This window comes from Erpetoichthys calabaricus, chromosome 14 (assembly GCF_900747795.2).
Source record: "Erpetoichthys calabaricus chromosome 14, fErpCal1.3, whole genome shotgun sequence".
NCBI classification, from domain to species: Eukaryota; Metazoa; Chordata; class Cladistia; order Polypteriformes; family Polypteridae; genus Erpetoichthys; species Erpetoichthys calabaricus.
Window position 1 is genome coordinate 29,546,755 of NC_041407.2, and position 19,999 is coordinate 29,566,753.

Below are 19,999 nucleotides of genomic sequence, written 5' to 3' on the forward strand. Positions count from 1 at the left end.
AGGATGGTACATCTAAGCCAGTAGGTATCCACTAAGAAGGTCATTTGATATATATCAGTATTCAGGGGTAACCACCAACCCCCACAACAGAAAAACTAAATACCCCAAAAATCTCAAAATGCTTTGACTAACTTTGATTGAAATTTGGTTACATTGCAGAAAAAAGAAAATTAGTCAACACGTGCTTTTTATTTCTTGATATTTGTTGGTAAAAGGCTACACGAAGTGGGGTATTCTCAGACAGAGTATCCTTTTTTCACCTCCACTTTTAACGCATAGGGAAATGGGTCTGGCAGCAAATAAGGAAGGGAAGCTGCCATGCACAAGAAAAAGAAATAAGAAGTGAGCGGCATGGAAAATGACATGTGAAGTGGATGAAAGAAAGATAGTCGAAGCTCAATGAAGATGTGGTTAATAAGTGGCCTCCTTGCGTACAAGCAGTACTCCTTATTCCATCAGCTTCTTCTTAATCCACACGATGCAGTGTAAAATACATACAAAATCAAGCCAGACAAGTTTGTTGAGCACTCTTATATGCATAAGCTTGGAGTGTGGGAGGGCCACCTCATGGCAAAATACATGCAAAGCTGCATAGGGCTAAGGTGTACCATTGTAAGTAAGAGCATTATGTGTCACTACACTCCGGTTTGCAAAGCACAAACAAGGACCTGCTGGTACAGCATATGAGCCCACTTCAAGCTGTATATACAACACAAGCTGGAGGCAGACTGTGTGCTTTGGTCAGTTTAAAACGCTTGAACAGCTCACTAAAGGGGTCTCGCACAGACAGAACACAGAGGAGATGGACACTGTACATAGTTCAAAATATTGTTTCTTTTCACCTGTACTTATCTGTATAGTGCTTAAAACATTCCGTTCATTATGCAGGCCATGTAAATGTGCAGCCTATAAATGTCAATGCTATATGTAATAAGTAAAAGGAAGCCACAATTCAGTGTATATTGCTTTTGATCTAAACTCTCTAAAACATTGTAACTACAGGATTACAGATCAAAGCATTACATTCAAATCTGACTGAAGCTACCACTTTTACAAAATCGGCTACAGGGGGAAATTATATTCCCATTATTCCTACTAAATACTTGTTTGAATTCAAAGGTATATCAAAGGTTTACTCTAAAATGTTGTTTTGCAATAAGCTAACCATGAACAAATGCCAAGGTCAGTCAGTAAGACAACCAGTAACTGATACACAGCAGAAATATTTTACTTATGTGCGACTGTATGTAGCATGTTTGACAGTATAGAGATCCAGTAAACTAAAAATAACTCCTGGAGAAAAAAAACAAAAAACAGCAAAAATTGCATATAGAAAAATATATATATTGGTGGACACCCTGATTATGGAAGGACAGGGGGAGACAATACTTCCAGGACAGTTTTTCCCACCAGACCAACAGAGGGCAGCCCCTTGGTTTCCAGCAGGGCCACAGGTCATGAGCATAGAAGCTCCGCAAGGGGGTGCATGGAAGTTTGTGGGGCCCTATTTGGCAGCAGTTCTGCCACACCCAGATGAGGATTGTTGGGCACCTGGAGTTCTTTTGGGTGCCCTATAAAAAGGGGCTAATCGCCAGCATCCAACAGCCTGAACTGGGAGGAAGTGCTTACAGCTTGTGAAGGAGGAATGGAGGCAGAAGGACCGGCTGGAGAAAAAAGGGACTCTGTTGTGGAGTGCAAATATAAATAAACCGTGCTGTGTGGCAATTAGGCTTTATTATAATATATATATACTGTATATACACTGCCTGGCCAAAAAAAGTCGCCACCAAAAAAAAAAAGGTCACACACTCTAATATTTTGTTGGACCGCCTTTAGCTTCAATTACGGCACGCATTCGCTGTAGCATTGTTTCGATAAGCTTCTTCAATGTCACAAGATTTAGTTCCATCCAGTGTTGCATTAATTTTTCACCAAGATCTTGCACTAATGATGGCAGAGTCTGACCGCCTCTCTTCTTACCCTGATGCGCCCATCACTCTGGAACAGGGTAAATCTGGACTCATCAGACCACATGACCTTCTTCCATTGCTCCAGAGTCCAATCTTTATACTCCCTAGCAAATTGAAGCCTTTTTTTCCGGTTTGCCTCACTGATTAGTGATTTTCTTACGGCTACACAGCTGTTCAGTCCCAATCCCTTGAGTTCCCTTCGCATTGTGCGTGTGGAAATGCTCTTACTTTCACTATTAAACATAGACCTGAGTTCTACTGTTGTTTTTCTTCGATCTGATTTCACCAAACGTTTAAGTGATCGCCGATCATGATCATTCAGGATTTTTTTCCAGCCACATTTCTTCTTCGAAGACAATGGGTCCCCACTATCCTTCCAGTTTTTAATAATGCATTGGACAGTTCTTAACCCAATTTTAGTAGTTTCTGCAATCTCCATAGATGTTTTCTCTGCTTGATGCATGCCAATGATTTGACCCTTCTCAAACAGACTAACATCTTTTCCACGACCACGAGATGTGTCTTTCGACATGGTTGTTTAAGAAATGAAAAGCAACTCATTGCACCAGTTGGGGTTAAATAACTTGTTGCCAGCTGAAAGATAAGGCTCGTACCTATTTGCTTAGTTAAATCCAGGTGGCGACTTTTTTTTTGGCCAGGCAGTGTGTACATATGTATATGTATATATATATATATATATATATATATATATATATATTAGGCTTGGGCGGTAATACGGTAATATGGTATCCCGCAGGATCTAAAAATAGCAATGGTATCAGTTTCAATACCGTTATACCGTCATAAAAACAATGCACTTATATGGGAGACAAGGATTAAATATTAAATATAATTTATTTAATGCCTAGAAATGCGTATGCATGGTTGTCATCACGTGACAGTGTGGAGGAGAAAGAGAGAGGTACGGAAAGATGGCGAGTCGCGCACCAAGTGACCTGGTCTCGAAAAAGAACACAACTTCTGCAGTTTGGCAGTATTTTGGGTTTCGACCGAACGAGAAGGGAGAGGCGGTAAATACGGACGAGGCAATTTGCAAATTGTGCAACAAAAAGGTGATGGCGAGAGATGGAAATACCTCGAACCTAAGGTTGCATATACGAAACCACCATCCACTCACTGCTGCGAGGATGGACCTGAGTTCACTCAGTGCAACAGTTTCAACGCCTCCCGATGCAGGACCAACAACATCTAGGTCCACCGCCAGTACGCAGCCGACGATAATGGGGGCCTTCGGGAAAGCAACAAAGTACAAAAGGGACAGTGGCCGTTGGAAAACCTGTACTGATGCAGTGACAAAATACTTGGCGAAGGAAATGGTCTCTTTCCACACAGTGGAAAAAAAAGTCCTTTACGGACATGGTAAAGGTCCTAGATGCCCAGTACGAGCTGCCTGGACGGAAATATTTCTCACAAACAGCTGTCCCACATTTATATAGTAAAGTTAGAGACAATGTTCAAGTGCTGCTGTCAGCAGCAGACAGTTATTCCTTAACAACTGACATATGGTCGTCAGTTAACATGACACCATATATGTCTCTGACTGTCTATACTATTACACCTGACTGGAAACTTGAATCCAAATGCCTCCAAACTACGTATTTTCCTGAGAGTCATACAGCGGACAATCTTGCTGCTGCGCTCAGAGCTGCACTTCAGGAATGGCAATTTGACGGGAAAAAACTTTCAGCCATAACCACTGACAACGCTGCCAACATTCATGACGCAATCAGGTCCCTGCATTGGCCGTGGCTATACTGCTTCGGTCACAATCTAAACTTGGCTGTCACAAATGGATTACATGACCAGAGGCAAAAAACCGAGTGCGCCCTTGGACTATGCCGTAATATTGTCGGGGCCTTTTCACACAGCTGGCAACGTAAGCATGAACTCCACAAGAAGCAAGTGGACTTGGGACTCCCAAAACATAGTCTCATAACGGTAAGCATAAAATGTGCAGAGAGTTCCTCAGGGGCAGGGGCTCAAATATAAAAAAAGGGGCATAAATATATATATATATATATATATATATATATATATATATATATATATATATATGCTTTGCATCACATAAATAAATTATATTAAAAAGTAGGCTATATTAAAATAGAAAACCATTTTTTAAATTGTAATTTTTACCTGTATTTTTTATCAAATAAATGGAGGCTTGATGCGCATAAGGGACTTATTTAGCCTAAAATAAATGTGCATGCAAATTTGACCAAATGGAATAATATACATTAATGGACTTATTTATTTATGCATTCATTCGTTTATTTAGGCCTATTTATTCATTCATTCATTTATTTATGCCTATTTATTCATTCATTTGTTTATTTAGGCCTATTCATTCATTTAATCGTTTATTCATCATTCATTAATTAATTCATCCATCCATCCGTCGGCAGGACTGCGCAACTCGCTGGGGCTCCAAAATGGCAATGGTGGAGCGCATCCTCGAGCAGGCCCAAGCGATCAGACACGTCCTGTCTGATGACAGAAGGAGCAGCCTGTCCCTGACCTGGCAGGACATGGATGTCTTGAAAGCTGTTCACGAAGCACTGAAACCAGTCGGTGACTTCACTGATATTTTGTCAGGAGAAAATTATGTGACCAGTTCCTGTATCCTCCCCATACTACAGCTCTGCAGGGACAATGTGTTGGCTGCGTCAGAAAATGACCTCCAGCTAACAAAGTCAATCAAAACTGGAATTCTAACAAAGCTGGAGGCCAAGTATGAATCCAATTCAGTGCGCAAAATATTGCGAAAATGCACTTTACTCGACCCTCGTTACCGTGGAGGATATGAGACGGATGACAACGCATTGGCTGAGACCAAGGCTGAATTACAGGCTGAGATCGTGAGCTTAGAGGCAGCAGGTCCAGTGGCCATCAGAGTGGAAGAGGGAGTGGCGCAATCTGCACCCTCACGAAAAAAGATGACTCTGGGAAGTATGCTGCAAAAAAAATCTGATGCAATGGCAGGTCCCGTCAGCATCGGCACCGTAGAGGACCGAGTCGGAGCTGAAATAACAGCCTACTGTTTGGAGCCAGTTACTCAAGGAGACGAGGACCCACTTCTCTGGTGGAAAAATGCTGCCGGCGTTTTCCCCAGATGTCGCGAGTGGCACAAAAGTACCTGTGCGTCTGTGCCACAAGCACACCATCGGAGCGAGTTTTCAGCACCGCAGGTAAAGTTGTCGGTCCACAACGTGCCCTGTTAAAGCCGGACAAAGTAAACATGCTGGTTTTTCTAGCGAAAAATCTTGACTAGATTGATGCCACTTGCCATTCGTTCCTATTCGCACTGTGTTTATTTTTATTTATTTAATTGATTCAGGTATTTTTATTTGGTTTACGTTAAAAACAATATTGGAAAGAAGACTGGAAAGAAGTTTTTGTTTAGGACTATTGCTTTGCAATACTTTTTATAATATGGATGATGTTTATGTTAATTCAACTGTGGTTGACTGTTGTGGGTCTATTTGCACTTTTTTATAAGCTGCTCTTCTTTGTTATTAAAAGTTGTTCAGGCGGTGTGATTTAATTTAATTGATTTGTGTGCGCGTCTCCGCGCGAAAACTGTTCTGGATGTTTATGTTAATTTAATTCTGTTTGAGTGTTGTATTTGCACTTTTTTTATAAACTGCTATTTGTTGCTAATAAAAGTTGTTAATATTGTTCTGCATGTTATTTTGTTATTGTTTCAGTATTAGTGTTTGATATTCAGTTTCTGAACGGTTTAGGCACAAGCCAACAGTTTGGTGACGCTGTCTGAGCCTTACGTCACATTTTTTTTTTATTATTCACGGTAATACCGTATACCGAGGTAAAATAGGGAGGAGGTTTGACGGTATCAAAATTTGGATACCGCCCAACCGTAATATATATATATATATATATATATATGATGAGCCCAGAATGAGGGCGAAACACGTGTCGCATACTCTTTGCATTTATTTGACAGTAAACTATTTCAACCATATATATATATATATATATATATACACACAGTGCATCCGGAAAGTATTCACAACGCATCACTTTTTACACATTTTGTTATGTTACAGCCTTATTCCAAAATGGATTAAATTCATTTTTTTCCCTTAGAATTCTACACACAACACCCCATAATGACAACGTGAAAAAAGTTTACTTGAGCTTTTTGCAAATTTATTAAAAAATAAAAAAACTGAGAAAGCACATGTACATAAGTATTCACAGCTTTTGCCATGAAGCTCAAAATTGAGCTCAGGTGCATCCTGTTTCCCCTGATCATCCTTGAGATGTTTCTGCAGCTTAATTGGAGTCCATCTGTGGTAAAGTCAGTTGATTGGACATGATTTGGAAAGTTCATGTCAGAGCACAAACCAAGCATGAAGTCAAAGGAATTGTCTGTAGACCTCCGAGACAGGATTGTCTCGAGGCACAAATCTGGGGGAAGGTTACAGAAAAATTTCTGCTGCTTTGAAGGTCCCAATGAGCACAGTGGCCTCCATCATCCGTAAGTGGAAGAAGTTCAAAACCACCAGGACTCTTCCTAGAGCTGGCCGGCCATCTAAACTGAGCGATCGGGGGAGAAGGGTCTTAGTCAGGGAGGTGACCAAGAACCCGATGGTCACTCTGTCAGAGCTCCAGAGGTACTCTGAGGAGAGAGGAGAACCTTCCAGAAGGACAACCATCTCTGCAGCAATCCACCAATCGGGCCTATATGGTAGAGTGGTCAGACGGAAGCCACTCCTTAGTAAAAGGCACATGGCAGCCCGCCTGGAGTTTGCCAAAAGGCACCTGAAGGACTCTCAGACCATGAGAAAGAAAATTCTCTGGTCTGATGAGACAAAGATTGAACTCTTTGGTGTGAATGCCAGGCGTCATGTTTGGAGGAAACCAGGCACCGCTCATCACCAGGCCAATACCATCCCTACAGTGAAGCATGGTGGTGGCAGCATCATGCTGTGGGGATGTTTTTCAGTGGCAGGGACTGGGAGACTATTCAGGATAAAGGGAAAGATGACTGCAGCAATGTACAGAGACATCCTGGATGAAAACCTGCTCCAGAGCGCTCTTGACCTCAGACTGGGGCGACGGTTCATCTTTCAGCAGGACAACGACCCTAAGCACACAGCCAAGATATCAAAGGAGTGGCTTCAGGACAACTCTTTGAATGTCCTTGAGTGGCCCAGCCAGAGCCCAGACTTGAATCCGATTGAACATCGCTGGAGAGATCTTAAAATGGCTGTGCACCAACGCTTCCCATCCAACCTGATGGAGCTTGAAAGGTGCTGCAAAGAGGAATGGGCGAAACGGGCCAAGGATAGGTGTGCCAAGCTTGTGGCATCATATTCAAAAAGACTTAAGGCTGTAATTGCTGCCAAAGGTGCATCGACAAAGTATTGAGCAAAGGCTGTGAATACTTATGTACATGTGATTTCTCAGTTTTTTTATTTTTAATAAATTTGCAAAAACCTCAAGTAAACTTTTTTCACGTTGTCATTATGGGGTTTTATGTGTAGAATTCTGAGGGAAAAAATGAATTTAATCCATTTTGGAATAAGGCTGTAACATAACAAAATGTGGAAAAAGTGATGTGCTGTGAATACTTTCCGGATGCACTGTATATAGTCTTAACAAATTGTAAACAATGAAAAAAATAAATGAATACCTAAGTAACAAATTAAGCAGCACTAAAGAAATAGTACTTTTAACTCTTTCAGGGCGGATGTCGACTTTTGTCAATAGGAGAGGTTGCGGGTGACAATCAACAGTAAATGTTGACCAGACCTATATATATATATATACATATACATACATACACACACACACACATACAGTAGAACCTCTGGTCACGAACGTTTCCGAACATGTACAAATTGGGTTATGATCAAAAAGTTTGCCAAACTTTTGCATCTGTTCACAACCACACGTTATGGTGGTGAACAAAAACACTGGTGGCCAGTTTCCCTACGCGCCAATGATTTCCCATTCTCTGTTTCCCATTTTCTTTTGTTTGCGTATACAAAGCAGCTGATGTTGCAAAAGGAGTTACAATGTTAACTAAGCAGAGGCCTCAAGTGCTGGAAGAGATGGAAAAACTGTTGCTAGTGTGGTTGAACAAGAAGCAACTGCAGGGGATAGCGTAAGCGAGGCAATCATATGCGAGAAAGCCAGGAAGATTCATGGCGATCTGCTGAAAAAAAATCCTTCTTTGAGTGGCGAAGGTGAGGAATTTAAAGCCAGTAGAGGATGGTTTGAAAAGTTTCGCAAGAGCAGTGGAATTTAATTTTGTTCCCTGTGCTTAAAACTCAATAAAAAGGGTTTACAGCGAGCGGTTCGTAAGAGTCTAGCGTGAACTCTTACAATGTTATTTATCTCTGTTGTTAAAGGTTTTCTCAGTGTTATTCAATGTTTTTACATTTAGTTTAGTATTACACTGTGCATTCTATGGTATAATTAACTATTTTTGTGCTTAAAAAAATATATATTTACATACAATTAATCCATTCCAGACCGTGTGGACTGTATTTACATACAATCGTATGGGGAAATTACGTTCAGGTCGCAACCGAATCAGGTCGCGTCCAGAATTTTGGAACAAATTAAGGTCGTGACCAGAGGTACCACTGTACATATGTATACACAGCATAAATTACGATATATGAATATACTGCATGTGTGTTTAAAATAAATTAAAACAAATGCCTGTTTTTGAGGCTGCAGAAGTGATTCTCTAGAAACTAAGTATAATAATATTTTTCAAAGGTTGTGTTAGGGCACTGCAAATCCATGCATGCACATCAGTGCAACGAACATAAATTTTTATGCTTTTAAATAAATCTGGGCAAAGGAAACCTTTTTTTGTGTGAATTAATAAAGCAAAACATTTAAAGTAAACTTTTTTCTAGGATAATGTTTAAGTAAAGCAATATTGTAGCAGCGTTAATCGAAAGTTACCGAAGTTCTGCAGGTTTAGTTTGTTTCATGGGATTTTGGCAATAGTGTGACACGTGTTGAAATATTTTCGTTTTTAAAAATTTTAGTAAAAGTTCAAAGCAAAACAGTGCACACAAAAATAGAGAAAAAATTGGTACTGCAAAGTAAAGAAAAGTCCTTGTTTAAAGAAAACTATGTTTAAGGCTTTTATCTTGTTTCATTTCTCAAAGTTTGGTCATACACTTCAGAAAACTGCATGCCATCCCATTTACAAACTGCAAATGGGTCTATTAGTTCATGCTAGCTAGCAATGAGACCAATTCCAAACTGGCTTATGTATCACTCTATATTATAGAGAAAAGCCAAGCAAAATGACACCTTTTATTGGCTAACTAGAAAGATTACAATATGCAAGCTTTCGAGGCAACTCAGGCCCCTTCTTCAGGCAAGATGTAATGAAGAAGGGGCCTGAGTTGCCTCGAAAGCTTGCATATTGTAATCTTTCTAGTTAGCCAATAAAAGGTGTCATTTTGCTTGGCTTTTCTCTACATTCATAATGGCTAACACGGTACAACACTCTAGTACTACTCTATATTATAGGTATAGCCAAGAAGGTTCAATTTCACATTAACTACAGGGGGTAAAAGGCTATACCATAATCTATACCTATTCTATTCAAATTAACTTAAAGCATTATCTTCTAAGATTGGCTCTTACAAATATGAAAAAGAATATGTATTCTTATTGAAAGTGGGATCTTTGTGTTCTTTTTGTAATACAACAAGGCCTAGTATGCAAGTATTCCCTGCTATTGAGTAAAGCCCCATCTAGGGTTGTTTAGAAATTGGCATCCAATGCTGCTAGGATGTGCCCTCAATTTGATAAGTAGGACAGAAAACAGTGGACCACTTACAGCATTGTGCATATATCTACAACCCAGCCACAGGGGATGCACAAAGCAGTGTGTTTCTTCATGCCGGTCCCAAGCCCGGATAAATGGGAAAGGCTATGTGAGGAAGGGCATCCAGTGTAAAATTTTGCCTAATCAAAATGCAGACAACAATACAGATTTCCATACCGGCTTAGTCGAGGCCGGGATTAACAACGGCTGCCACCAGTACAACATGGTGCTGGCGGATATTGGGCTACTGTTGGCCGAAGAAGGAGAAGAAGAGGGGGGAGACGTGTCCGGAGGAAAGAGGCCAGGTGGATTGGAGGTGTATTTAAATTGTTCTATCATGGTGTGAATGGGAGGAGAAATGGGGTAGGCATTATTCTGAAGGAACAGTATGTCAAGAGTGTTCCGCAAGTGAAAAGAGTGTCAGACAGAGTGATGTTTATAAAGCTGGAAATTGAAGGTGTGATGATGAATGTTGTTAGTGAATATGCCCTATAAGGTGGGTGTGCGTTGGATGAGAAAGAAGATTTCTGGAGTAAGGTGGATGAAGTGATGGACAGTGTACCCAAGGGACATAGAGTAGTGACTGGAGCGGATTTCAATAGACATGTTGGTGAAGGGAACAGAGGAAACGAGGAGGTGATGGGTAGGTATGGTGTCAAGGAGAGGAATGAAGAAGGATGGATGGTAGTGGATTTTGCAAAAAGGATGGACATGGCTGTGGTGAATACGTATTTTAAGAAGAGGGAGGAACATAGGGTGACATACAAGAGGGAAGGAAGATGCACACAGGTAGATTATATCCTATGCAGGATATGAAGGAGAGTGAAGATTACAAAGTAATGGCAGGGAAAGTGTAGCTAGGCAGCATAGGATAGTGGTATGTTTAATGACGTTGGAGACCAAGAAGAGGAGAAGAGTGAGGGCAGAGCCAAGGATCAAATGGTGGAAGTTGAAAAAGGAAGACTGCAAGGTTGAGTTCAGGGAGGAGGTGAAACAAGCACTGGGTGGTAGTGAAGAGTTACCAGACAGCTGGGCAACTACAGCAGAAGTAGTAAAGGTGACAGCAAGAAGGGTGCTTGGTGTGACATCTAGACAGAGGAAGGAGAAAAAGGAAACCTAATGGTGGAATGGCGAAGTGCAGCTGAATACACAGAGGAAGAGGTTGGCGAAGAAGAAGTGGGATAGTCAGAGAGATACAGAAAGTAGATAAGAGATAAGAGGCCAGAAGGAGGTGCATTGCGTTTTTGTGGATCTGGAGAAAGCATATGACAGGATGCCTCGTGAGGAGTTGTGGTATTGTATGAGGAAGTCGGGAGTGGCAGAGAAGTATGTCAGAGTTGTACAGGATATATACGAGGAAGTGTGACAGTGGTGAGGTCTGTGATAGAAGTGACAGATGCATTCAACGTGGTGGTGGGATTACATCAGGGATTGGCTCTGAGCCCTTTCTTATTTGCAATGGTGATGGACAGGTTGAGAGACAAGATTAGACAGGAGTCTCCGTGGACTATGATGTTTGCCGATGACATTGTGATTTGTAGTGAGAGTAGGGAGCAGGTTGAGGAGAGCCTGGAGAGGTGGTTATATGCTCTAGAGAGGAGAGGAATGAAGGTCAGTATGAACAAGACAGAATAGATGTGTGTAAATGAGAGGGAGGTCAATGGAATGGTGAGGATTAGAGAGTAGAGTTGGAGAAGGTGGATGAGTTTAAATACTTGGGATCAACAGTACAGAGTAACATGGATTGTGGAAGAGAGATGAAAAAGACAGTACAGGCAGGGTGGAGAAGCGTGTCAGGAGTAATTTGTGACAGATGGTTATCAGCAGGAGTGGGATGATCTACAGCAGGGGTAGGCAACGTCGGTCCTGGAGTGCCACAGTATGTGCAGGTTTTTGTTCCAACACAGTTCCTTAACGAGAACTCAATTATTGCTGATGAAGCACATATTGCTTAAGTGACATTTTAATGCTTCATTTTAGTGGTCTCGCTTGTTAAGGTTCTCCAACCTTAATTGCTTATTTCAATCTTAAACTGCTGCATTCAGTGTTTTAATTGCTCCTTATTAGCAATAAGATGTAAAAGACAAAGCAGCCAGCAGTTCTCCAGCTAGCTTTTTTCCAATTACATCTGTGTGTGTTCATCATGCACGGTTTGATTTAATAAAACACTTAATAGAAAAATGTGACAGACTGAAAATGATCTGTTTTAGGCTTCAAATCATTTGGATGATATCCTTGGAAAGGAAAAAATCTACGATATAAAAGCCTTACATTGCACAGACTAACAAGCCATAAAATTAAATAAGGTCTGAGATTGGCAATGATTGGTTTCTAATTTAGCAATTGGGTTGAATGAAAACCTGTAGCCACTGCGGCTCACCAGGACCGACATTGCCTACCCCTGTTTTACATCTTATTGCTAATAAGGAGCAATTAAAACACTGAATGCAGCAGTTTAAGATTGAAATAAGCAATTAAGGTTGGAGAACCTTAACAAGCGAGACCACTAAAATGAAGCATTAAAATGTCACTTAAGCAATATGTGCTTCATCAGCAATAATTGAGTTCTCGTTAAGGAACTGGGTTGGAACAAAAACCTGCACATACTGTGGCACTCCAGGACCGACGTTGCCTACCCCTGATCTACAGGACAGTAGTGAAACCAACTATGTTATATGGGTTGGAGACGGCGGCACTGACCAAAAAACAGGAGACGGAGCTGGAGGTCACAGAGTTAAAGATGCTAAGATTTGCATTGGGTGTGACAAGGATGGATAGGATTAGGAGTGAGTACATTAGAGGGTCAGCTCAGGTTGGACAGTTTGGAGACAAAGTCAGAGAGGCAAGATTGTGTTAGTTTGGACATGTGCAGAGGAGAGATGCTGGGTATATTGGGAAAAGGCTGCTAAGTATAGAGCTGCCAGGCAAGAGAAAAAGAGGAAGGCCTAAGAGAAGGTTTATGGATATGGTGAGAGAGGACATGCAGGTGATGAGTGCAACAGAGCAAGATGTAGAAAACAGGAGGATATGAAAAAAGTTGATTCACCTGTGGCAACACCTAACAGGAACAGCCGAACAAAGAAGAAGACAGTGCATCTGTCTATGTTTTATATACAGTGGTGTGAAAAACTATTTGCCCCCTTCCTGATTTCTTATTCTTTTGCATGTTTGTCACACAAAATGTTTCTGATCATCAAACACATTTAACCATTAGTCAAATATAACACAAGTAAACACAAAATGCAGTTTGTAAATGGTGGTTTTTATTATTTAGGGAGAAAAAAAAATCCAAACCTACATGGCCCTGTGTGAAAAAGTAATTGCCCCCTGAACCTAATAACTGGTTGGGCCACCCTTAGCAGCAATAACTGCAATCAAGCGTTTGCGATAACTTGCAATGAGTCTTTTACAGCGCTCTGGAGGAATTTTGGCCCACTCATCTTTGCAAAATTGTTGTAATTCAGCTTTATTTGAGGGTTTTCTAGCATGAACCCGCCTTTTTAAGGTCATGCCATAGCATCTCAATTGGATTCAGGTCAGGACTTTGACTAGGCCACTCCAAAGTCTTCATTTTGTTTCTCTTCAGCCATTCAGAGGTGGATTTGCTGGTGTGTTTTGGGTCATTGTCCTGTTGCAGCACCCAAGATCGCTTCAGCTTGAGTTGACGAACAGATGGCCGGACATTCTCCTTCAGGATTTTTTGGTAGACAGTAGAATTCATGGTTCCACCTATCACAGCAAGCCTTCCAGGTCCTGAAGCAGCAAAACAACCCCAGACCATCACACTACCACCACCATATTTTACTGTTGGTATGATGTTCTTTTTCTGAAATGCTGTGTTCCTTTTACGCCAGATGTAACGGGACATTTGCCTTCCAAAAAGTTCAACTTTTGTCTCATCAGTCCACAAGGTATTTTCCCAAAAGTCTTGGCAATCATTGAGATGTTTCTTAGCAAAATTGAGACGAGCCCTAATGTTCTTTTTGCTTAACAGTGGTTTGTGTCTTGGAAATCTGCCATGCAGGCCGTTTTTGCCCAGTCTCTTTCTTATGGTGGAGTCGTGAACACTGACCTTAATTGAGGCAAGTGAGGCCTGCAGTTCTTTAGACGTTGTCCTGGGGTCTTTTGTGACCTCTCGGATGAGTCGTCTCTGCGCTCTTGGGGTAATTTTGGTCGGCCGGCCACTCCTGGGAAGGTTCACCACTGTTCCATGTTTTTGCCATTTGTGGATAATGGCTCTCACTGTGGTTCGCTGGAGTCCCAAAGCTTTAGAAATGGCTTTATAACCTTTACCATACTGATAGATCTCAATTACTTTTGTTCTCATTTGTTCCTGAATTTCTTTGGATCTTGGCATGATGTCTAGCTTTTGAGGTGCTTTTGGTCTACTTCTCTGTGTCAGGCAGCTCCTATTTAAGTGATTTTCTTGATTTCTTGGGTGGCTACGGAAATTGAACTCAGGTGTGATACACCACAGTTATTTTTTAACAAGGGGGCAATTACTTTTTCACACAGGGCCATGTAGGTTTGGATTTTTTTTCTCCCTAAATAATAAAAACCATCATTTAAAAACTGCATTTTGTGTTTACTTGTGTTATATTTGACTAATGGTTAAATGTGTTTGATGATTAGAAACATTTTGTGTGACAAACATGCAAAAGAATAAGAAATCAGGAAGGGGGCAAATAGTTTTTCACACCACTGTACATCTAAGTTGATCAAAATAAGACAGAATCCATGAACAAAGAATTTAAATTTTTCTGTTATGTATTTCCATCTGTTCTTAGCTTAATAAATTGCTAATTTAAACATATTTGTTAATGTTAAATTACTTTAACAACTTAGTTTAAAAACAGATACACTTTCAATATTATATTGTAAATAGTATATTTCCATGCACATAAAAATATGGCACTTTTTTTGTTGCTGCATTTTGCTGTTTTGCTATAATTATACTACATTTTTGAATATGTACAGGATCAGAGGCATGTAAAATGAAGTAAAAGTATACTTAAAAATGGACAAAGTAATATACATCCTGGCATATCCTTAACAGGCAAGAATGAGAATTTTACCAAAATACTGTCTGTTTAAACAGAAACTAATAAAATATTTTCACCTAAAGCATTTCCAAATGTACCTATAATTGCTGTGTAATAACCCTTTTTCTTGAGTTCTTCAGCAAGGGTTGTTTCATTTAATGGTAGTCCGCCTATAGATCCTACAGCGAAGTTCCTTGTTACTCCATTTCTAAGTCCCAACCTTCCAGTTAATAAAGATGCTCTGGATGGGGAACAGGTGGATGCCGCAGCATGGAAATCTAAAAATCTGAACATGAGGCAAATGGTCATTAATATAAATTGACTTCAAGATAAATCAATTTATATGCAATACCCAGAGGTTGGAATTACACAATAAAATCCAATCAAACTCATGTTTAACAGTCTTCCAGATTGTGTGAAACAAGGTCTTTCTATATAGTTTCATCTCTATATATTAGATAGAAGAATACATATAATTAACATAAATACTCATACCAAATTATAATTACATTTGTAGCACATTTTACTTAACATAAATAAATTTTTCTTTAAAAAAGGGATGTCAATATAGCCATGTTTTTTATGGAATAGAAAAAACTAGAAGCTGAAAAACGTAAAGCAATGGAGTGATCCGCCTCCCCCCTCTGCATTCACTGGTCAAGAGTCCGCTCTTCAATTCAAATCCCTGACCCCTATGAAGGGGCTTCCTGTTTGTGGACTACTTTTATTTTCCCTAAGTATTTATTTGCCCATATTGTACCAAATAATGGGTATGTTTTGACATTATCAAAACAGTACTGAATGACTTGATATGTGGATTATGTGGTGAGAGTAATGGGGGATTTTTTTTTCTTGATTTGATTTAAAATTTTGTATTCTGTTGTCCATTGCTTGTCACCATAGGCTCCTGTTCTATCAGAAGCTTTTTTATTTCTAGTTTTCCAAGAAAATGTGAAATTAACATTTTATCTCTCACATTATTGCAAACTACAAGCAACATAAAAAAATATAATTTATGGGTAGAGCATTCTTTTCACCACTGCAAGCCTCCTATGCAATCTGGCATTTCTAACTTACTATGTCTTAGTGCACTCCTTGAAATTTGGTGGTTTAAGCAGATTTGAATGTGACTGCTGAACAGGGTACTCAGCATGTTAATATGTGTGTATTCCACCAATAGTTTGAATCACATAAACACAAAAAGGAGTCCTGAACATTCAGGTTCAATGCTCCTTACAATTAAAACGTGTTTGGATAACATAATACTAAGGAAGAAAAGAAAAATATTGTTTAATAATATTTGTGGATAAAATTAAGATTTGGGCAACCTCAGCCCCTTGGAAAAGACAATGTTGAAATCTAGCTGAACTAGGTCAAGGTCAAGACACTGTACAGAAACCCTAAATATTAAGAAATATATTATGTGAAATAATAAATGAGTAAGCCTCATACTTAAAGAAGAACAGAGCAGAATGGCTGTCACCTTGTCAAGGGCTGCCTTTTGTGTCCACTGCTGTTGGTACAAACTTTAGTTCCTACCGTATATCCCTGAATGGATACAAGGTAATACAAATGACCTCAACAGACAACATTCTCTTCTCACCAGTGATGATGAATAAGAAATGGCAAACAAGTCCTGATCTGAAATCTGCAGTATATACTCCACAAACCATTTTGTTTCACAAACTTCATTGATAATCCCTAATGAAAAATCTGAAAAAAAAAATTGAGGAGATTCTCATACCTCATTCCATCTTCTGCCATTTTGTCCAGGTTAGGAGTCTCAACTGTACTTGGCCAGTTTTGATGAACATCTCCCCATCCAATATCATCTGCCAGAATGATGATAAAATTAGGCTTTAGCAAACTATTCCTCTTTTCACCTGCCAGCAGGTCAGAGTGATAATACAGAACACTGGCCAAGAAAGCACTTGACACCAGAAGTGCAGCAGAACATCCTTTCATTGTGAAATCTGTTTAGACACAACTGTGGAAAAGAAAAAAAAAAAGATACTACGAATATTAACTTAAAATTCTTAGAACAGACATTTTAATTTCTTTTTATTACATATGTTGAATAGTAGCTGCTGTATTTATATCAACATAATTTCAGTTTCAATACTGTAGATCTCTCTAAAAAAGTAAAAACAAGAGTGTGAAGAGTAGATTTACAGCATGTGATATTTTCACATTTCTAAATAATAAATATTGGGCCACAAATTAAGAATAGAAGTGTCTTTCTTATGCAAAAAAAATGAAGCTATGCTTAGAAATGCTTCTATTAGGAGTAACAACTAAGAAGGAGTTCCAAGTTCTTACAACTAAAGAACTTCAAATGCAGCACATTACACATTAAGTAAGTCAGCACATGACAAAGTTAACACACCAGTTATCCAAAAGGTGGATAATACGGAGAATGTTATTCACAATGCTTTCTCAAAGTTTCCTACTTTTTCTGTGCCATAAGACTTGATGATAAATGAACAGGACAACCTTATAGACTTGGCAATGACTAATGTACTTAAAATTGATTATCAGAAAAACATTTACCAGCTGATTTTAGACACCGCAGTTAAACTTTAAATGAAACATCATTTACTATAAATGTATCATACCTTTCAGGTATGTGGGATCATTGATCACACAACATTAAGGTGGACTCAGGGAGGCAATATGCACTAACAACACACAGATATACAAGTAATAGAAAACGTGGAGTCTGTATAAATACATATGTTTTTAAATAGATATATCATTAGGGGGATAAGTGAGACTTAACTAGGTTGGTCTACTATTAAAACCAACACACATAGATCCTATTCACACAACTACATATAAGTGATGGCCAACTGTCAATCACTCTGTAGTATTCTACAAAGAATTAAGTACATATGAGTGATGCCTCATGCATGTCACTCCTCAGTACCCCACACAGGGACACACTTTCTCTGGCTCTAACAATGTATGGATGTCCCCAAGACAAATGAAGGCTCAATACCCACTGGTTATATGCCACTTACCAACCAATGTTGTCTTACTTCCACCGCACTCAACCAACCTCTCAGCCATGAAAAACACTGAAAGTCAGAGCAAATGGCAACCTTTCCTGCACCAAGTGCTCTAATATTTACTTTATTACTTCAGTCACTTTAGATATAAAGACAACATACAGAAATGTAAAAGCAATGTGGTATTTAAAAAGTATAATAATACCAATGAAAAAAAGTATTATAGAAAATAAAACATATTAGAGGCTAGATAAATATAGTCTTAGGAAAAAGTTTTCTGAAAATCTGCAGTGTCAAGAAGGATGTTGTCCTGAGAGGCTTTTTTATTCAGCAATTGATGTGATGAATTTTTATACTGTTCGACGTCCACATGAGATCATTCTCTTTCATTCAGATGTGACCTGGTCTCCAACGTTGTTTCCAATGTAATTCTGCTACCTCTTGGTCCTTTACATGGGCCATTATTAATATTGTAATCACACGTGGGATTCTGGGATATTGCCTACATGTGACTGATAAGCTATCCCTGGTGATTGATGGCTCTGCCCCAAAGCTTTAAACCTGTATGTATCTGTACAACCTCTTACTGTGTACATTTTCTTTTACTATCTTTCCAATTTATAAAGCATACAGATGACTCACATGGCAAGTAGAACAGGTTTCCACCTATACCCTGGGACTGGACTGGATTCATTGCAGGCTGCTGTGATATTTGACTACTGGAAAGGCCTTCTTTCAATTGATAAATGTAACCACTGCCAGACTTACCAACCACCGCTTGATACACTGGATGGCTCATGACTGGCCTTGGGATACCCCTGTAAAATGTAGTAGCTGCTATTTCCAGGGTAGAATCGGACTGGACTGGATTCATTGCAGGCTGCTGTGATATTTGACTACTGGAAAGGCCTTCTTTCAATTGATAAATGTAACCACTGCCAGACTTACCAACCACCGCTTGATACACTGGATGGCTCATGACTGGCCTTGGGATACCCCTGTAAAATGTAGTAGCTGCTATTTCCAGGGTAGAATCCATATTACTAACCGAGAATGCTAAACCGGATGATGGACGCAGGCACATCCGGCCATGGGCCGTAGCTGCAAAAAGACGTACTGCGCAGGCGCAAAAAGAGTCCGCGAGAGTCGGAGAAAGGCGGAGAAAAGAGGGCGACAAAGGCGGATGAGGGGCTGCGAGTGGCGGACAAGACCACAGAAAAAAGGAGTGAGCACATACAAAAAGGAGAAATGACGCGCAAAGTCAAACGCAGGAAAAGCACGAAACACATTGCACACGAAACTAGACCCGAAAAAAAAAAAAAAAAAGAGGCTCGCGCACAACAGCAAGGCCCCCCCCCCCCCCCTACAGGCACCGGACGGGACACACACCAAGGGGGGGATTCAACAAGCCCATGGAACACAAAAAAAAGAACACAAAACCACCCCACAGACCCTACACGCGAGGGACGGGACACACACAAAGAGGGGGATTCAACAAGACACAGGAACACAAAAAGAAAAAAGACGCTCGCACAACAACAATCCTCAACAATCCCCCCCCCCCCACATCCATAAGAAGTCACACCCAAAGCCACATATTCTAAAGTGAACGTCAGCACCTTCACACTAGACAGCATAGGTGTCAGCATTGGTGGATCTCCTTACAATAAAGCACTATTAACCGTTCAACTGCAGAAAAGGAAACATGTTAACAGTGACTGCGACCCTCCTTAATACTTATCCATATTTCGGATGCTGAGAAAGAAACAAGTCATGAATACACGGTCACGGGTACAAAACGAAAAGGAAAGGATAACAGGAACAAACACACGAACACGAAAGAAACAACAAAATAGACGGCTATGCAGCATAGGTGGATCTCATTACAATAAGGCACTATTAACCATTCAACCGCAGAAAAGGCTCCATATTAACAGTGAGTGCAATACTCCTTATTACTTATCCATATTTCTAAAAGAAAAAATGTCTCGACTCCAAAAACGCAAAGCTCAACTAAAGCTTCTAACTAACGATGTACCTAAAAGTAAAAACTTTATGAACTGCGTTAGATCCTACAATAGTTCATTTGCTTTTAGTGAATATCAGGCCACCAAAAGGCAATGGCCCATA

The 19,999-nt window shown here is 39.9% G+C and overlaps 1 protein-coding gene across 2 annotated transcripts in view; it reads right to left on the reverse strand.

The window, feature by feature from the left end:
* arsg (arylsulfatase G) overlaps positions 1 to 19,999 on the reverse strand; it is a 162,534-nt gene that overhangs the window by 103,365 nt on the left and 39,170 nt on the right. For both annotated transcript variants that reach the window (XM_028819132.2, XM_051936241.1), the window contains exons 2-3: positions 16,606 to 16,848; positions 14,960 to 15,147 (exon numbers count right to left, since the gene is read on the reverse strand). In XM_028819132.2, coding sequence (XP_028674965.2) covers positions 14,960 to 15,147; positions 16,606 to 16,826 — 409 coding nt within the window. In that variant the 5' untranslated portion in view covers positions 16,827 to 16,848. The remainder of the gene's footprint in view (positions 1 to 14,959; positions 15,148 to 16,605; positions 16,849 to 19,999) is intronic.